This window comes from Malurus melanocephalus, unplaced genomic scaffold, assembly GCF_030028575.1.
Source record: "Malurus melanocephalus ecotype Western Australia unplaced genomic scaffold, MMel_1.1 scaffold_80, whole genome shotgun sequence".
Classification (NCBI taxonomy): Eukaryota; Metazoa; Chordata; class Aves; order Passeriformes; family Maluridae; genus Malurus; species Malurus melanocephalus.
In genome coordinates, this window is record NW_026623312.1 from 692,134 (window position 1) to 712,846 (window position 20,713).

Below are 20,713 nucleotides of genomic sequence, written 5' to 3' on the forward strand. Positions count from 1 at the left end.
TTTCCTCCGAGGCTGCACTTTGGAAGAGGTGCAGTCATTCTTACCCACACCCCCTACCCTCTCTCCACTCCCCCAACTATAAATTCCCTTCTGTAGCATGCTGCCCTTTTGTAATCCACATTTGTGTTTCAGATCATGTAGAAAGGACAGAAAGTGAGCAGGGAGCGGGGGCTTTTGTCTGTAAGTATATGCAATTCCAATCCACAGAATTTTTTTTAATTAATCCCCTTTCTCTCTCTCCCTCTCCATCCCTCTCCCCGCTTTCCCCTTCTCTCTGTGTTTCTCTGTTTCTTTTAATTTCTTTTTGATTTCTTTTTGTCCTTAGCTGGACTTTGCTGCAGCTTGGCTTACCCCTCTCGGTGCACATTTCCAAGCAGGCTTTTTTAAGGAAAATGAGAGAACGTGCAGTATATGTATCTAACTCTTTGTGCTTTGAGGCTGGATTTCTAGGCTGAGGATTTTTCTGCACACATGCAAGGGGAGATGAGAAGTGATTTTCTAAAATGTTTTCCTTCTCCTGTGTTTTGCACTCCGCAAACACCAAAATGCATTTTTGAACCTAATGCACTTGGCTTTGTTAGCATGCATGCAAGGCTCTAGGATAGGTTTATCATCTCCTTTCTTCTCCCTTGTAAAACGAATCTCCCTCTTCTCCGCCCTGACACTGGATTCCTCTCAGGCTGCTGGGGTTTATTTTTAGAAAGCAGTCATTCTTGCAACAGCCTTCTGCATTTTTGCATGTGCAGCAGTTAAATTTTGGGTGGTTCTTTTGAGAAAAAAAAAAAAAACATAACCAAAACAAACCATATTTTGCTGAATATGTAGTGATGTTTTTTGCAAACATTTCTGTGAACGTTTATAGATATATGAGTTTGCAGTTTTAAATCCAATATGTATGTGTGTGTTTGTGTAAACATATGACTCATACCTAATTATATTTCATACATACACGTTATAGGTAAGAAATATGTAATCAATAGAAGAGAACTTTAATTTTTATCGGTATAAGCTTACAGAGGAGGTATGCTACAAATTCWGTCCATTAAAAGAATGGGAATATAAGGTAAATGAGGTAGCACCTACTCTTCTCTTTTTTTCTCTCCCTGTTTTAAAATAGGGTGTGTGTGTGGAATAGAGAGAGGGAGAAAACTGGAGGTTATGTAATGCAGTGCCATTTCCAAAAATACCTACTCTCTGGGCYGTTACATTGTGTTATACTTGTTCCTTGATTGCAAAAACCCACACTTTGTAGTATGCCTGGGAACAATGCACCACAATTACAGTAAACAGAGTGACAGTTTTTTGTCCTCTCGGCTGGTTTTTACCTGTGTTAACCATTTCATACCGGGCCCATCAGAAATGTATCCAGTGCTAAGAATAGCATAGGGTTGTGCAAACCCAGGTACCAGGGATTCCTTTGTCCTATATTTAAGCRAGCAGACCACTGAAGTGCAGAGATGCATGATATGTAAGCATACATGTGGTTGGAATAATTTGCATGACTTTAATCTGAACCACTGAAGCTTATACTTGGTTCACCCACAGTTATGCTGGCAAAAAAAAAAAAAAAAACCCAAAACAACAAATCTTTTAAATATTGCAACAGTCAGCATTACTTTTTTTTCCCATTTTTAATTTTTTTGAAATTGTTTTCAGATTGTTCTCCTTGCGCTACTTGAAAGAAGCAATCCCAAGACTTAACAGAACCTAAAAATGGTAAGAATTAGTTGCTTTAGCAGAGTATCAATAGTTTTTGTGTAAATACAGGCCTTATTTCACTGTTCCCACCACTCATTTATAAATATGACCTTTATAAGACATACTTTTGTAGGCTATAGGGATTTGCCATACAATAACTCATGTGTTCTGAAAAGCTCCTTATGTAGAATTCTTTTATTTTCTTTCATTTTTGAATAAAAATCTGAAATCCCTCTCTGTGCAGTAAGGCTTATTTAATTGAAATGAGATATATTTAGGTTATGGTGGAAAATACACATCATAGCACATGTAKCAGTCCATGCAGACAAAACAATGTCCAGTAATGCCAACCCTGACACCTTTCTCCCAAAGAAAAGAAATAGGTCACTGCACTTCGTAAGTAAAACAGATTTAATGTTAGCCTGTCAGGGAGGTACCTAAGGTGCAAACCAAATTTTCTTATTAGGTTACCCTTCTGAAAAAACTGCCATTCTTTGTGACACAGATCAGTTCTAGGAAAAAATGTTTAGGCCTCAAACTTGACTTAAATTATAGGCACTTGTTTGGAATGTGTTTAAGAGCAATAGCCTGTTTCCTTTGGTGCTAATAGTTTTTGTATTTTTATTGATTAAAGCACATTTGTTATGTGACTCTGAGGTACCACTGCTGACAAGCTGATTTTAAGGATATACTTGTAAATATGGTATTCTCTGAGGAGGACTGTCTCAGAATCAGCAGGATAAAGGTAACAGGTTTGTTTTGTTTTTTTTTTTTTTTTGCAGAGGTGCTCAAAGTAGGCAGATACAGTTTAGATGGTTTGTTATCCTATAGCATTCTTAGCTGAGGATGCAGCTATCACTGAAGCATATCTAAATACATGTAGTGGGAAAAATGGGATGCATTTTGGGTGCTACATGGTAAAATCATGATCAAACATCTATCCATTAGTATTGAGCAATGCTTTAGTAGCATTGCATAGGGTGTGTGTTAGCATAGAATATTTTCCCAAGTGAGGTTCTGAGGGACATACTGTTATGAAGATTGGGTTCAGTTAATTGCATTAATACTATCCTTGTCTGGTTCTTTGTGTTTGTTTTGCTATGGGGGAAGAGGGGTGATCAAAGGATGGTTAAAATAAGCAAATACGTACTCTGTTATAAAGGCTTTGTTTTTGTTTTTGGCTCTTTGTTTTATATCATTCTTATCTGCAAAAATAAACTTGCAAAATCTGGAGTTTTAGTCTATTCTGGAACCTACTTTCATCAAAGTGCTTTGCTCATCTGTGTATAAATGAATAGATGGGGGTGGGGAATTAAAAGGGAAATGATTCACTTAAACTGTGAATAGAAATCATGTTAAAATACATGTTGTTCACACAACTGTGGAATACTGGATAAGGCAACTGTTTTCCTACCAACAGCAAGGTGACAATCAGCCCACATTTTAGATGTTATGCAGGCTGTTATGTGCAATGCATGCCTATCTATGGAACAAAAGATTATTTTAAGTTTAGATAGGCATAAAATAGCCACTGATTTCCACCAGCAGATGGTTCTGTAAATCTAGCAAGGTTCCTGTAGTAGGCAATGAAATCAGTTTTGTAAAGCCAGTCTCTGGGCCAACACATAAAATACAACTTAGACCTATCCAAATGCAAAAAATAAAATGTTGTAACCCACCTGTCTAGACCCACTGTTTGCTCTGCAGTGTAACATAAATACAAATCTCGTTTAGCTGTTTTTAGAAGTTTCACTTCTTTTTCGTGATCAGATTTAAAATGTGCAATCAGGTTTTGCCCTAGCTTGTAGGGTTGTTTAAGATGTGATCCTTGGCAGAATCTCTGCTGCTACCACCACCCTTTTCACCCTTTCTTTCACTTCTGGCACACTAACACTGAATGTAATTCTAAGTCAGACCAGTGACACRGTTTCGTTTCCTTGCAGTAGTGGACACACTTGTCTTTGACACATTTCTTCTTTTATTAACTGCAAATATCTCTCTAGCCATTGTGATTTGCAGGAAAAGCTCTTTGCGTAACAACGCCTTCTACACACTGAAATAYGTGATGATAAAAGTGCTTACTTTGTTTTTAATATCTTGGTATAGGCGAAGACTCTACTCTGCTCTCACTGATCAGTGAAAATTTAGCTATTGTGTTTCACTAAACTGAGGTAAATCCTAAAAGTTGTGGAAAATGCCCTTCTTATTCCTTCCCTAGTCTGAAAGTTCATTTATTATTTAGCTATGCTTACAGTAAAATTTGAAGTGACTGGAATAAACTTGTTAAAGTGAGAAAAAATGTGTTCTTTGTTTAACTTCAGTGTCTTACTCTCTTAGTTTCTTAATGTTCCTTTCTCATAGAATGTTTCTTATGCATTTTAAAAGTACAAGCAAGTAATTTAACACATTAGTTTTCAACATTGCTTCTCCTTTTCCTGGCCTTGGAATTTGAATTTCCTGGTTATTTAATCAATCTTTCTTGCAACTGTATAATAATAATGTCATCAATTTTWAGAGAAATAGAAAAGAAGAAGAGTGCAGTTTCTATTATTCTTATAATTTTAACTCATGRAAATTTTGAGCCCTCTTACACAAGGGCATATGCCATTTGAGGATCTGTCCTTACTTCTGCATAGTGTATTTGCTTAAGTGTCTACCTGAAGGAGGAAAGASCCTTTAATATTTATGTGCAGCGTATAAAATCTTGAGGTGATCTAAGTGCTCYTTTAATTTGAAATGCTGGAATTTCTGTATACTACCTTCATGACAAGTGCTCGGTGTCATAAAATATAAACTATAATAATTATAATTTTAGTGCAACTAGGGAGGAAAACGGATTCTAATTACAAAAGAACTAAAAAGAAAAAAAAATTATTTTMATTTTTTTCTGCCCTATCCAATCATGGAAACTAATCCAATCATTGAAATAAAGGAACTTGTCAGAGGAGTGGGTGTAAGGAAGTCTTAATTCCATTTTCTGTGACCTCAAAAAAGGCTTCTACCAAAACCAGGAAAGGGTTGGGTTTTGTGTTGTGTTTATTTTTGTAATTGTAAATATTTGTTTTTACAGAAAGAGATCAGACCATCCTTTTAGACAATTAGAAAAGCAGTCTGTTTGCTTCCAAAGCACTCAGGTGTGTCCTTTTCTCCTTCTTGTGGATTTCAGTTAAGTTCTGAGAGCTCACTGTGCAGATGATTAAGGAATTTCAACTAACAACCCTAATAAAAGTGTGTATCAATAAACAGATCTTTAATAATTTAATTTTTACTTTTCTGAAAGTAAACAAAAGGTAATCTAGAAACAATCATTAATTTACTGCTGGTTTACCACAATGAGGTGGTTTTCTTCTCAGCCTTTCTTGGTGGTGTGGAATCTTCAGGCTGGCTATTGTACAGTATAGCTGTGTCATCCCAGTGCGAAAAGGCTCTGGAATTAGGTCATTTGGGCTGAATGCTTCCTGTAGTGCATCCTTGCCTGAACCGCATCAGTTCTGAGGTTCTTCTGCCATATTCTGTCATTTACATTTCCTGCATTTTATAGTCTGACTTGGGGAAAAGAGGAATAGGGGATGATGCCCTTTAGGGGCAAAACAGTTGGGAAAAATCTCCTCTTTGTTAAGTCAGAGGGAAAGAAATGTCAGCCTGCATTTGGTCAAAGAGAAAAAAATCCCAATCCCATTTAGTTTTTTGTTTGTGTGGGGTTTTTATTTACTAGCTTGTAGAGAAATTTATAATATCATTTACATTACGTGAAGATGCTTTTGTGTTTAAGATTTCATCCCAGTTTAGCCATTGCTAACCTTTATCCARGGAGTTACATGCAGGTGTCTTTACACATTCTGTAATTTTCTGTGCCCCTGGGCTGGAACAGCTCTTCATAATTTCAGGATTATTTGTGGAGAATGGAGCATAGAATTAGTCTGGCAGAGGCAGGCATTACTTGGAACCTTTTATATGCTCTGAGGAAAAAAAAAATAAAAAGGTGGGCAAGGTACTGAAATGGGATATTATGTCCAGCCTATTGCCAGACACATACTGGACAAATGCAGCTCTTGGTCTGGCATGAGAATACTCATACCTGGTTGGTTATTACCAAGCCTGGTACTGGAACTGGAATCCTGGAATCTCCTTTATGGTAAGTCAGAGCTTCACAGAACCTGCAGGACTGTCAGATTCCCTTCTGGTCATGTACAGCATGGGCAGAATCTGGCCAGGAGAAGGAATTGTGAGGGATAAAAGCTAAGCAGTTTTGGTCATCTGAATGTGTATATTGAGCTTTTGTATTATGCTTCTCTACTGTGCATGTTATACGCTGTGTGCTGTTTGCTCTGTGCTGCTTGATTGCTGAAAACTCGGGGAGAATTTAAGCTTTTCCAGCTTGCAAAGTTTATAAGCAGAAATACAAACTAGTGTTTGCAATACTTCTGTCAAGCCACCTGTTCAACCGAGCAGAAGACAAATCTTTACTTGATCATGAGCAGAAAAGCAGGGCTTAAAAAAAAAAGGGGAATTTTTGCTCAAAGCTGTAGATACTGTGGGTATTTCAGTGGTACAGCTCATATGCATATGAAGAAACAAAAGCTTTTTATATACATGTATCTACTCAGTCACAAACATGCTCTGGATGCTAAAATTTTGTAACTCTGCCCCAGCATACTTTATCTGAACAGAACCGTGTTGACACATGGAATGGGAGATTTATGTAATACTAGGTCCAGGAAAAATCTTTACTCATTTTTTTTCCTCAAAGGCTGATATTTTAGAAAATAAAAAATAAAACCTGGAAACACTACAGAAATTTTGTTGATTTTAAAGGCTTGGGATCTAAAGCTACCACTAAAAATATTTTTAGTATTTTTCTAATATTACTATGCTGCTGCCCTGCACCTGAGTTCTGATACTTCTATGTGGCTAAAGAGAGGGGGGAGGGACAACACTTCATAGTCCTAGAAAAATATAATTCAGTGAGCATCATTAACSAGGACAGGATATTTTAATAAAAAATAATTTTATGTGTATGTATTTGGGTTTTATTTAATATATTTTTTCATCTCATTAAACCATATTGGTTGAGGGCATGATCTTGAAAGGTGCAAAAAAATATAATTTTCAAATACTTAACATAGAATGATAGTATGAATCACTGAGTGTTAGATGCAGTTCAATTTGGACTTCTGCTCTGGCAAATTCACAGTAGCACTACAGAATGAATCCCTATGTATGTGTTGCTGGGAGGATTCCTGATGTTTCCTTCTGTAAATACTGCATTAAATCAAACAAACAAACAAGCAAAAACAACCCGGCCTCAGAATAAGTAGGATTTTCTCATCCTGCAGGAAGAAGTGTCTCTGGAATAACTTTGTTAACAGTAAACTGATTGTCTGCTAGCTTGGCACACCTATGTGGGAGCGAGTTGAAGAAAGTTATGAGAAATTTGTGTCCTCACAGGAGGTGGTAAAAGCCTTAATACACACATTMTCAGAAAGAACTCCTGGCCTCTCCCAGTGCTGATGTTTGAAAGGCACACACTGACCATGGGGCTGCTGAGAAAGGTCAAGTTAGAGAGGAACAAATCTCCCTTCTTTCCTTTGGAATGACTGTGTGTCTGAGATAAATCTCCATCAGGATAGAATATGAGCTTACATGGCTCCTTAGATGAGCCTTGGAACCCACAGAATATTTTATTACTTTAAGCCTACAGAACACACATGATAATTTTGTGCTTTTGTGTCTGGAGTAGCGCTTAACTGTGTTACTATGTGCTTACTAGAGGCTGGTAATAGGGAGGCTTCAGGTGCTTTCAAGCACTTGTTAACAATCAGCTGCCCTCATTACATCTCTTTTAATAAGGTAAGTAAGTACTGGCTCTAAAATGTGCTTCTCTCTCCCATTTCCAAGAGAGTGGCTGGAGCTTTTTAATACTTGCCTGTAAAATGGTGCTTAGGCAAGGGGCTGGCATCTCCTGAGGGGACAGAAGGGCTCCTGTGGCTGGGCTCTGCAGGAAAGCAGCCAGCAGGCGCAGCGAGATTGCTTCTACTTGGGGAACAGCATCCCTGGCTAGATTTCKGCTCATCTTCTTGGTATGTGTGAGAAAAACTGCTGTAGTCCAAAGCAGCCTCTTGAGCCTTCTGTGAGTTACAGTGTTGAGGCTGCTGAAAATACATAGGAAATTTACAAAAAAAAAAAAACCAAAAAAAAACCAAAAAAAAGCACCATACTAGAACTCTTTTTGAGTCTGCTTGGTGTATGTATTTTGTGCCACTCCAAAACTGGAGGGACAGATCTTAGAGGGCACACAGGAGAAACTTTGTTCTGGTCTGTCTCTGTTTTTATTCTTAAGGATTCACTTACTGGCCACAGTTCTTGCTGGTGTTTCCCTTAAGATCAAAGCTCAGTAGAGTGAGGACACTGCATTAAACAGAGCTTTTGGTCAGCCTGTGGCCATGCTCGTTTTCTYCCTCCTCTGTAGCTTGACTAATCTGTCAGTGTTAGGTATTAAACTACTGAAAATAATTATGCTTCCTTTGGTCTAGAATTTTTAATTCCATGCTCTGTCTTCACCTGAGTTTATAACAAGAGCCTTYCTTATGTATCTCGTTCTGCAGTTACCATTAGGTGTAGATGCAAATAGTTACTAATTAAGCTCTACCTTATTACACTTGAAGAGCAATTGACAAACTCCTATGTAATTAACTGAGAACTTGAGTATTATTTTAATTCTCAGCCTTGCTCTTGTTTTTCTGTGTCTTGCATTTTAAGTAAAACAACAACAAAAAATACGGTAGTACAGAGGGAAACAAAATAAATATGTGGGGTTGTACTGGGTTCTGAGTTGGGTTATTTTGATTTTTGTGAAGGTTTGCAGTTTCAGAGAGCATACACAGAAATTTACTGGAGGAGCCAAGTAATTCGCAGCCATTGTATTGCTTAATGGAACTTTCCACATAATATACATTTGTTTCTTTTTTTTTCTGAAATAAATGCATTCTCTGTCTTTCAAGGAGTGCAATAGTCTCTTAATGAGTGTCTTTGTAATGTTCATTAATTCAGTGAGAARTTGGAGGAGCATTTATTCACAATATTTGTTCTTTTCCTCTTACTCTTTGTATTMATGGTAAATATTAACAATGGTCTGCAATGATTTTTGTGGATTAATGAAGTAAAACAACCATCATGACAGCCCTTGTAGCACATAAGCTGGATTTATCCTGACTTGTGCAGAAAACTGAGAATTGATCTCTCTTCCCAAAAATTGTGTTAATTTCAGGTGGTGTGGAAAGGATTCCTCCCAGGGGAAAGTTAGAAAGTGTTTTTTGTAACAAACCTCATTTAATCTCGTGTATTAGAAGACAGCTGAAGTTTCTGTAAAGGGGTTCTTATTGGGTAAAGAATTGGGCAGAAGTTTTATTTAAGAATACATAAAAGATACCACTTGTCTATGCATGAGGGCAGGAAAGAATCCCTTGAAGAAGCTGATAGAGATTAGCTAAGGCAGGAGATAACACTCCAGTGTAACCTCAGGAACAGATGCTTTAAGAACAACAAAGCAAACAGATGAAGACAGATTTATAGGAGAAGCTTTTCCATCAAAATCTAAAAAACTTTTTCCAAGGTGACTTCCTTATGTTGTGCAGGGAAGGAGCAAATGACATCCTATTCTGTGAAATTGACAGAAATTGCAGAAGTGTTGCAAGAGGACTGCAAAAATCCCCAAAAAAACCTAATGAATAAACTTTATAATTCATGTGCAGTGTGGAGAGGGGGATGCAAGGAAAAGCACACTTGCCTCATTTAGGCCTTTTCATCTCTGTGGTTGTGAGTTTGAGTCATCAGATGGGGAGGAATAAAAAGCAGCAGTAATATCTTCTCCATGAAAAGGCAAAGACATCAAAGGATGCTGATGCAGAGAAGTCAAAGGCAAATTCAGGTGTACAGTTGTCCTGCCATGTTCTGCTGATACACTGCCAAGTATTAATTATCATTGCAATGGCAAGTAAAGTCTCACAAGAAAGGTGAGCCATTGGAGCAATCCCAGCTGGAGAATCATGATGTARTTCTTCTTCTCTCAAAACATTTATCTAACTTTCTTTACTGTGTTAAATTAACCAAGTGAAATAAATGTAAATTACTGTCTTCCCCTACAGATTTTTAAATGTTTGTGGCACTGATGTGGAAAAGAGGGATGACAGAAAAATCTGCTGCCCCTGACAGGATGCTGAAAACACAAAGTCAGGTTATTTGGGATGACTGTTGCTGCACCCCAAGGAAAAGCTCAGACTTGTGACGCAGAGACACTCAAAAGAGCAAACTGGTTCACAAAATTGATAAGCCTCACACCTGCTAACTCACATGTTCACAGCCTTTTAAAAATTATTAAGCTAAGGTAATGAAATTGCACTTCAACTCGGGCAAGTTGTGGTTTCTGCTGTTTCCCTAGGGAGAGCTCATCAGCGAGCCTGTTCCAGTCAGCCTCTCACAATGGCAGCATCCCCTTTGATCATGAGCACAGCTTCTTAAATGTAACAAAGGCTCATCAAACCTTCAAGGAGTCACTGAAATAACGAGAAATGATGAGTAGTCTTGATGTAGCCTTGTCGTTGCCCTCTTCAGAAGATTTAGAAAATAAAAGCTGACAGATAGAATACTGCTGCCCAACTTAAACAGCACTTAAAAAGCAGCAACTGTTCAGCTGACAGTTGCTGTATGCATTAAATCATGTGTGCTAGGTGAGGAACATAGTGGATATTTGTATTATGTAACTTCATGTTGTTTCCCTCACAGCCTTAAATTACTGAAGATGGGAGCATGAGTTTACTCCTTCCACTGAAGCAAAGACTTTGATGCCAGCACAAGCTTATCCTCCCATTTTTTWAAAAAAGAATTAGTGAGGTTTTCATTCACAACATTATTAATTTGGTCTTTGAGCAGTGGTGCAGTAGGATTGTTCATGTATTTGGATTGTGGTTGTTGGATGTTGTTTAGGAAGAAAATGTTTTGCTGCCGTGGGAGGCATTGGGAGAATTGGGAAATGCATGGTAGGATGTGCTGTGAAAAGTACATCTACAGCTCAAACTAGCTGATAACTGAGAAATTTTAAAGAAATAAGGGTACCAAAACGAGGAGCAGTGTTCCTCTCTGGCTGTACAGCCCAACCTCAGGAGGAGTTTGTAGGAGGGTGGCCTGTCTGCCTCTCTCTGTTCTGGATTAGGCACACAGGACACCCAGTCCTCACAGCTGCACAATGTCATTTTAGTTGCAAAATTACTGGAGGTGGTCACCTTTTATTCAGAACTAGGATCTAGAGTACTTGTCATCATTTCATTTCTTGTTTTCATTCCCCCCTGCACCTCAGAATTTTTTGTAAGACAAAGAAGTTATCTGAAGCTTCTCAAAAGGTGGCTGCTGATTTCCTCAGAGCAGTTACTCTTCAATAACTTTTATTTAAGAAATCCAGACTGCAGCTGAATACCACTCTAAGTCCTGAATGAGACTTGATTACAGAAATTCAGTTGTGGTTCACTGAGGGGGAAAAAGCAAAAAAAAAAAAAAATAGAAAAGTAATTCCAAGGGCTTTCTCAATTGTTTCTTAAGTATAGGAACATTGGGAATGCTTAACGGGAGTAGGCTCATTACAGTAAGTTTAGAATTCCACAAATCTGGGTTTTTTTCCCTTCTCGATGGATTTACCTGAATGTTTGAAAGATACTCTTAGTAAATAGGAATGARCAGTGGGTACCAAATCAATTTTAATATTTTTTTATGTGACTGATAGAATATGTTTAGTTCAGCTCTGTTAAAATTATTTTATGTATTTATTTTGAGGCTGGGCAAAAGATTGTTCTCCTCTACTCTAATTCTTTAAGAAAGCATGGCTTAAAATGAAAAAAAAAAAAACCCCAGGAATTAGGATTTTGAAATCTTGGTAAAACAGAACAAGAGCAAAAGACTTTCAATCTTTCAGGTAAAGGAGTAAAGAAGACACCACTGGTGTTGAAGAAAAACCACCAAGCCAAAACAACCCAGAAAAACTATCAGTTTATTGAAACTATTCCAATTCTGGAATCTGAGAGAGCTGGTAAATAGACCAGGAATTTCTTTCTCTCCAGTTTTTCTTCTCCAATGTTAAATTTTATTATTTGTATATTTTCAGGAGAGTGGAGGCCACAGAATTGAAAATGTACTCATGGAGTACCCMCAATTCCCAGTTCCAAGCTGGCCTCAGGTTTTCAGATACAATTGCACCTTGTTGTGTAACTGTCCTTAGGTAGCTCTTTCCAGGTCTGATAGCTCATGGATGAAGCTCCCAAGCTTGACTGTCTGGCTAATGAGGATCAAAACTGAGGCTATCTATGAGTCAGCATTATGCAGACTTGAAGTAGCTGTAGTTTTCAATCCATCCCAAAGCTCAGTAATTCCGTTCTGAATCCTGATATTTTGGTTATTTAAGCCAAGCCTGCACTTATATAAGTCACACAGGAAGTACTAAGAAATGAAAATTTGGTGTGTATCAATGGAAGCATTTATTTAGAAGTGTTTGCTTCATGCTAACAGCTGGAATGTTGTAACCCTTACATCCTACTCTGTAATGGAGTGTTGCTTTCCTCTATCTGTGGCTCATCTTGCAACATTTGTATCAGTAATTTTGATTTGCTGTAATTGAATTACTGTTCTATGTGTTTTTCTAACACCCTGGTTATCAGTATAATTGAACTTCTAAGTAGTTCCTACATTTATAAAGAATAGCAAGATGTCATGGTTGTTTTTTATCTTTTTCTTTCCCCTCCCAGTGGATTGCAATAAATCTTAGGTGGAATTCTCTACTCTGGCATATTTTTTTCCATTCCAGAATCTTCCTCCACTTGGCCAGAATCTAAACCATTATTCTCCAGCTTTTCAGCATTGCTCCCAATGCAGACACTTACAGTCCTTTGTCCATTCAGGACTCCGGCACATTCATAGCAGAACAGTCACTTCAAGTGAAATAGGTCCATATGGGCAACAGTATTTGTTTTTGAAGAAGAAAAAAAAAAATATTGAATTATTTTCTTTACAGAGAATTACTGGGAAAGATAGTTTCGGGGTTGTGTGGGGTATTTTGCAGGTGGTGGTAGCTTTTGATGTTTGTTTTTTTAACCCTGGAGCATAGTTGTGAACTCATCTTACAATTTACACCTTTTCTCTCCTGTCCCATTCCCAAAATCCACCCTTGAACTGCAGCTCCTCCAAGTTGTTTTTTTCTTGTAATTTAATTTGAGGATTCCTTTCTTTTTTGTTTAACTTCAGGTGTTTACTTCCTGTTAGGTTATTAATAGGGATAACATGGCCTACAGGCTAACCTAAATACATCTCAGACTCCATGAAAAATGCAGAAGGTTGTACTCATGATAATGACTAATACTKTATTCTGATGCTTATGCTAGCCTGCTATATACATTTTTGTACACTTTGCTGGTTTGAACAGAGTGTCCTGACGTAGAGCTGAATGCCTGTTACTAYGTCCCACCATGAGTTTTCACACAAAAAGTATGACTACAGAACAAAATCAAGACACAATTGCAGAATGGGTGGAAGAGATCAGAGGTTTCTTGGTTTTTTTCATGCGAGTGTTTCAAGTATTCAGTGTGAACATGAACTGAGTTCACAGTGTGCCCTCTGCTATGGATTGGTTATTTTATGTCACACACACCCAGAGAGCTGAACTGGCTTGTCTGAGACATCARATGTGGAAAAAAAAATTCTGTTGCTTTAATCAGTAGAAACCACTGTGGTTTGTACTGCGAAAAGATGGGAGAATGTACAATAGCACGCACTGCCTTGAGCTCTGTGTTTTAAATTTCCTTCCTCTGTGTCCTGCATTACAGAAGAGTTCAATATTTTCTATTGGGAAGATGATTTTAGTAATATTCCAATAATTTCTCCAATATAGAACTAGTCCATTTGTGACAGCTAGCAGTCAACATGCACTTCCACAGAAATTAAAACTTTCCTCATGTTTCAATACATGCACAGTAGCAAGCAGGTCAGTAAAACTGGTCCAACACTTAAGTAAGTGAGAATGCAAGGTTTGATTCCCAAAGTGCAAACAAATTTGAATGGAGTAATTTTTAATGGCCATCTCAAAATACTGACAGTTTGAGTCCAGACATCACACAGAATGAGTTCAATTCACCACACAYCAAGGACCCAGGAGACCAACCCAGCAGGTAAATAAATTTAAGATTTTCACTATTGCATGTAGCTGGTACCTGACCACTCCAGTGTTTCTGAGACCAAGATAAGGASATGTCCTGATCTTCATCCTGAAGATGAGAGGCATTACCTTGGTATTTATTCACTGTATCTTCCCACTGTAATCAGTGCCCAGCTTTGGATCTTACCCATTTTTACACAGGAAAATTTCCATTGAATCCTTCTGCCAGCTATTTTACTGTATTTCATAATCTCTTGGAATTTCTTTAATGTGGAAAATACAGAAAGATGCTAACACAGAATTATTACAGTTTCAGTGATCTTACAMAGTTGTGTGTTCTAGTCCACCACTAATTGTGAAGAAATATCAAAGGTGAGTTGCTCTTGTCTCCTGCAGTCATCAGCAAAGATAATGAACTTCATTAAGCAGCTTTTTGCCAGTGACCTCTGGCAGAAAAGAATAGACATGTTGTCTCACAATATCCTCAGTAAGTTTATTAGTACAGACATCCTCTTATAAAGAATTTACTGGACATATTTGAAAAAAAATATGTTTTTTTTTTAAACAGTAGCATCGGTTGGATGCAGATAAACATAAAACAATATAGTTGGAATGCTCTAGGGATGGATGTTGTCATGAGTACAAAAAAATTGTACTAAACATTAAACAGTCTGGGGCAAGCTCCACTGACATTAGACTTGTTTAGTAATGTGGTCTGTCACATGAGCACCACTGCATTTAATGAATCTCTGTTAGTAAGATCTGGTATATATTTATGTCACTACAGGTTTATCCGCCAGGTTCAATGATTTGGGTAAGCCAGAAGATCTTTCCAACCAGCCGAGGGGATGGGGGATTTCCAAAGGTAAAGTTATTTATGTAATTTATTTCACATAATAAATATTTTGCTAAGATGAAAGTTTTCAGAAAAAAAAAATTAGGAATTGAAAGTTCGATGGATTTTATTTTACAACTGCTTCAAGAAAGTAGCCAGCTCTCATGATTTCATCACGAGTCTCATGTTACTCTGTTTTTCTTAAAGCCTTGGCTCCTTGCACTAGGCAGTTAACTGAAGATCTCAGCTTTCATTTTATAATTATGTTTTTAGCCTTCAGGCTTGCAGAAAACATAGACTCTTTCTGGCTGCACACCAGAAGGAAAACATACTAATTTTCAAGAGCTCATATTTCTTAAGTCTGTCTCATGATTTTACAAGCTTGACATCTGAGTTTTGAATTCTTAATTTTGGCAATGCTTTTCTAGCAGKGCAGATGAAAAGGTCAATGATAACGCAGCAGGAGGAACTCGACGGTGTTGCTTATCTTTTGCTAAGTATCTTGTTTGTGTMTTACCTGGCTTGAGTAACAGGCATACAAAGCATGGCAGTTTTCATCTGAGTTTGACAAGAAGTACCCCAACAAAAAGGCAGAAGATTTGGCTCATCAGACAGGATTAAGGACTTTTTATTCTGTTACCATTATCGGTTTAATAAATGTGAAACTGGACATGAAATTTGAGTAGCAAAAGTTAACAGATACTGTTATTACATGTAGAACCTCAGATGTGCATGTTTTATTTTGGTGTTCCCTTTCACTTACCAGCTCAAGCAGGTGAGTAAGGAAGAGAACACATGGAAAATTGTTTTGATTAAGTTTCAGTTATTAGCTATGTTCCAGTTCCCTATTCACAAAACACTGCAATTATTCCATCTGGAGAACATTATACTTCACACTTTTACCTGTTCAAGGGAACCTCCAAAGTTTACAGGTGGGCTATTTGCAGGCTCATGTGCCAGCTCTGCCAGTCTTCATCCTAGCATGTATGGCAGTACTGCCATTCTTAGCATTCACAGTGTTCAGAAGTTCAGCTGAGAAGGCTGATAGGAATCCCAGGGTATGATGAATATTCTCTGTAGGGTCAYACTTATATCAAATGAATTTGCTGATTTTATGAATCAGCTCTGTGTTGACTAGATGATTTTTATTTGAAAAAAAAATTTATCTGGAAGCTTTCAGTAAGCTGACATTCATCATTAAACTAAGTTTCTCCCGGAGCACAGGAATGAAGCTGTGCACTATGTGCAGCATAGCAACAATGCTGCATTATATTGGATTTATGAATAGTGGTGGATTTATGCTGTACATAGCTTAAAATAGAAGTTTCTCAAAAGTATCACAGTTTCTCAACTAGCCAAAACATATTATAAATCTTTTTCCCCTTTAAAGCTACTGTATTCTTGCTTTTTAAATACAGTGGGTTTTTTTCCAAGCCTTTATGTAATTCTTCAGAAGATATTTGGCATATGCTCTAACAATGACCAGTTTCTAGAACTAACTCCAAATTTTACCTCACAATTGACCTTCAAAAGCAATTTCAATATTAGCTGCACAACAGCCCAGCTTCCAGCAGAGTACCAGCTTTAACAGAAATTGTGCATCTTTGGAATTTTTTTCATTTTTGCTATCAAATTTATTAGGATAAATCAGTGAAAAAAACTGCAGAAAGTTTTCAGTTCTCCAGCTGAGCAGCTTTATTTACTCAGTGCTAAACAGCTTGAACTGCTGAAAGAATAAAGTAAAATTGATWGATTTTTTTAAAGTTATTTGAGATAAAAATGTGGGACTTTTTAAATTTTTATGCAACCAACAAATAAAAAAAGTAACAGTTCTTAGTGACAGTTTATTTCCAGACCTAGAAGGGTCACATGGGACTTCATATCTCTTCATTGTATGACAGGATTTCAGGGCTGAGATTGTTTTCACAGCTGAAAAGGAACTTCCTGACACAATGCTTTTGGAAATTTGCCCAGACTTTTGGTCTGTGTGGTGTGCCTGTTTGCATGTGTGAGTTTCTAGTTTTTCCTTCATATCCTGTAATGATACACAAGTAGCAAATTTAGTAAAATAAAAATAAATAAATATATTATCATCACGTTGGAATTTTCTAGAGTTTTGTGGGGAAATATGTTTGTGCAGTCACTGGAATTTGAAGGTACTTTCTCATTTTGACATTCTTGCAAAATCCCCAGACTGGCTCTAGCAAATGTACCTTACTACTCCTTACCCTTCTGCATATGTGCTGACCAAATTCTGTTCTTYTCTTCCATTTCTTGGTGCCCCAAAGGAGCAGGTCACCTGTTGTCTCCAGGAAGGGATTTTCCTCTGCACTCAACCTGAAAACTGCTCCTGTGTGCAGTGCAGAACATAATGGGGAATTAATCTACCTAAAAGCAGAATTTATCCTGTAAACTGTGATAAAGGCAATGAGAGAGCCATGGGATGGCTTCATTCCCAGCACAAGTAAATGGAGCAAGTATGAACATCCCAGTGAAAATTCTGGGTTTGAAGGGCCAGGAAGGGAAAATTGCTGAAAATTGCACTTTATGGTAGCTGTGAAACTGCCATGTGTTTAATTCCTAATTCGAAATTTGTAACCCTCACATCAGAAAAAAAAAAAAAAAAAAAAAAAAGGAGAAAATGATCATAGAGAGACCATGACTTCTGACCAAAACATAAATTTCAGAAGTGATTTCTCCCACTTCCAATACTTCTGTAAAAAAAAAAAAAAAAAAAAGAATTTGGAGAAGATGACTTTAGTTTGTTAAACAAAGAGAAGCACTGATCTTCTGTGACAAACATGTCCTAAACAAGATAAGCAATAAAACACCTTTACAATTCTTACCTCTTAATCACAAAAACCCATTTTTTTTCCTTAAGATATATCAGTAGCTAAACAAATTATTTTTGTTTCRGATCCCACAGTGACATATCATCAGCAAAGTGCTTCAGGCACATGCTTAGCCTTTAGGCTTCATTCTGAGGCTTGAAATGAAACATATATTTAAATACTGTTCAAATATTCTGTTGAATAGGTGCGATTAATATGTATGGGTAACAAAGATTTGAGGCTGCTGGCACACCACTTCCTTACCTGTCCAGAGCAAGAAAGACACTGCAGTGTTTTTAGCATGCTGCTTTTGAGGGATTAATATAGGGAAATGACTTACTAGTATATGCTGGTTGGTTAAACTGTAAGGTTTTTTAAAAAATGACAGATCTAAGCTGGAAAAAGTTCTCTTAATATTGAGATGATCTTTCATAACTAAAATGCACTTTTACGTTCGAGGCCAAGTGCAGCTCTTGCTTTTCGACTGCGAGGACACATTTATTTGTGCGCAAGTGAAATGTTTTTCTCAGATGCTGCAAGAACTGCCTAGTTTTCAAACAACACTCTGTCCTCTGTGACATCAGTATTTATGGGTGATTCAGTCATGTTCATTAGATAAACTAAAGCTATGGAATTATGGAAGCCTTAGGGTGGGAAAAGGCAACACCCCACCAAATAGAAGCACAGCTAACATCACCTTTTCCTCTTCACAGGGATATCTCCCCATCTCGAAGGAAGTGAATCGCAAGAAAAGTGATGCAGAGGGGGCATGCCTGGCTCCAGCAAGTGGCTATGGGCAACATTTCACCAAAATCAATTACCTCTACTCTTTTTAAACATAATTTCTCCATTCGTATTACATATGGTGTATGGGTTTGATGAGGTCATGGTGTCATATATTGGAAATTGTTTCTGTGTAAATCATCAAGTGTAAGAAGAAACTATGGGACTCTGAGCCTTGCTTTAAAGAATAACAGTGGACAAATGTGTACCATAAAAACCAGTTTTTAACATTCTAACTCAAGCGAAAGCTCTCAGAATTTCACACTGTGAATCCATGTTTACAAACATTACAGGTGGGCCCTCAGGCCTGGTTCTACCACAGCAATGTCTTTCACTACTCAAACTCCACAGCTCACACACAACTGGTAAACTGCTCTCTCCATTTCCACCAACCCAAACTGCTTCTTGCAGAGGCTGAGAGTCCCCCTTTTTTTTCATTTAGATGTAACAAGCCTAGTAGTTTATTTTCATCGATTGTCTGTATATCTCTATATTTTATCCATGTACTCTTTTGATGTATAGAAGTAGTATGAAACTCATGGTTTCCTTGTGGTAAGTGATCGTGATGCTGCCACGGGATTTGAGACACTGATGAATGGTGCTATTTTGGACTTTAAATATGCTCCTTGGCAAGGTAGCTCTGATGGAGTTATTTTTTATTTCCATGTTCTGAGAAGGTGTTGGTACTTTGTTTTTCTGAATGTTGTTCTTTAGACTGGACTGACTTGTTTACTTGTGTCTTCAGTGTGGCTTTCTTATTCAGTGCTGTAGGTGAGTAACTACTTATAGTGTACAAGTGAGGAACTGATTCCCTATCAGTGTCCACTCACAAACATGCAGTTATAGTGGGAGCAATCACAAAATTGTAATTTTCGTAAAATCTCCTTTCTGACTCCTGTCCATCTTATGGAGAAAGATGAGCAATAATTTTCCACCAACTTCTCAAAATCTCTTGATTTTTGTCTTTTTTTCTTACAAGCCTTTTTTAAAGAAGGGACAAGTTTTAATGTCCTCTTCAAATCCATAAACTAGGGGATATAGTAAGAAAAATACAGCAAATTTCTGGGAAGAGAAGTCCTAAAGGGGAAAGAGTACATTTCCACAGTACTGTCAACGTGTGGACTTTACATTTTTGTTCTTGCTCCCAAACTACTATCAATACAAAATAACACAAACCACAAAACTAAGCAGTATCATCTACTCATGGAGTGTTGTTGTGTTAGACACAGTCTGAAAGCCCACCTTAATTTTTTATATAATTCTGTCTTTTAGCTCTTCCTTTTACAGGGCAGGCCTTGTTCTGAACTGTCTTAGCTTCTGACTGTTAAATACCAATGCATGCACTGCACTTCTAGATTTCTTTCCTTTCCCTACCTTCTGTATCCCTTTCCTTGTACTCTTTATTTTCCAATAGAATAGATATGTCTGCTGTGCTGTATATAGAGCAAGAAGTAATATTCAGCAGTTGTGGCATTTATGTATAGTTGCAGTTGTGTACTGCTGAAAGCGCAGGCTTTTGTAACAATGTGATCTTTAATAATGCAAGTACCCAATGTATTTTAGCTATTTTAGTAGGATTTGTTCAATAAATATGCAAGCTCTAAGGGTAGCTGTGATGTGTCTCTTTCCTTATTACAATGAGGGAAGGGTTCCTTTTACCAATTGTTTTCACCTGTTCTTTTCCTGAATCCTGAGGTTTATTTCAGGAATATCGGGTGAAGTAAAATGTGAYTCCTTTTGCTGCTTGGTAAACAATAGCTAGCAAGATAACCTAAATGCCAGACTTGGATCTGGGAAATGATAACCTGCTAGACAATGGAAGTTACACACTTGGCTTCCCAGGCTGCTGAGTGGCTGGGTCAGATGTGACACTCGATGCCATTTTTAGTAGTCCCAGGAGGACACTCCAAGGCTGTGCTGAGCAAATTCAATAAGTTTCATTTTCCACCTCCGGTAAACTGAATTAAAAGGTAATTTCCCTCATGTGATAATACAGTTTTTAAAACAGTGTTGGTACAGTACTCCCTTAAAAACACTTCCATTGGTGGAAAAGTAACACATTTCTACATTATAGAACATATACTGGTTTAATTATAGTAGAGATATAATAGAGACAAAGATTATTTTATATTCACTGTGATTGATAGTAGCTTCCTGAGTAAGCAAAGATGGCATACACTTCTGCATCAGCAATAATGGCTGTGGCACACACATAGTATCAGCTTTGTAAGATTAACAAGACAAAGAGTTATAGTGATTATGCCTTTAAAAAAACAAAAAACCAAATAAAAATATGGGCATTTTGAAGAATTCCCCTAGGATTTCAAACATATATTTTCACCTTTAGGATGAAGTACATCTAACCATAAATTATAT

The 20,713-nt window shown here is 37.4% G+C and overlaps 1 protein-coding gene across 2 annotated transcripts; it reads left to right on the forward strand.

Annotated features, from left to right (window-relative positions):
* Window positions 1–19: 19 nt before the first annotated feature.
* NREP (neuronal regeneration related protein) lies at window positions 20–19,939 on the forward strand. 2 transcript variants are annotated; one of them, XM_057367509.1, is made up of 5 exons: window positions 20–180; window positions 1,657–1,716; window positions 2,333–2,443; window positions 14,676–14,753; window positions 18,268–19,939. In XM_057367509.1, exons 3-5 carry the CDS (start codon window positions 2,399–2,401, stop codon window positions 18,388–18,390), a joined length of 246 nt encoding a protein of 81 aa, XP_057223492.1. In that variant the 5' UTR covers window positions 20–180; window positions 1,657–1,716; window positions 2,333–2,398; the 3' UTR covers window positions 18,391–19,939. The 2 variants fall into 2 exon arrangements, with proteins under 2 accessions (XP_057223492.1, XP_057223493.1); XM_057367510.1 differs by lacking the exon at window positions 2,333–2,443 and having other exon boundaries at window positions 24–180.
* The last annotated feature ends 774 nt before the right edge of the window (window positions 19,940–20,713 follow it).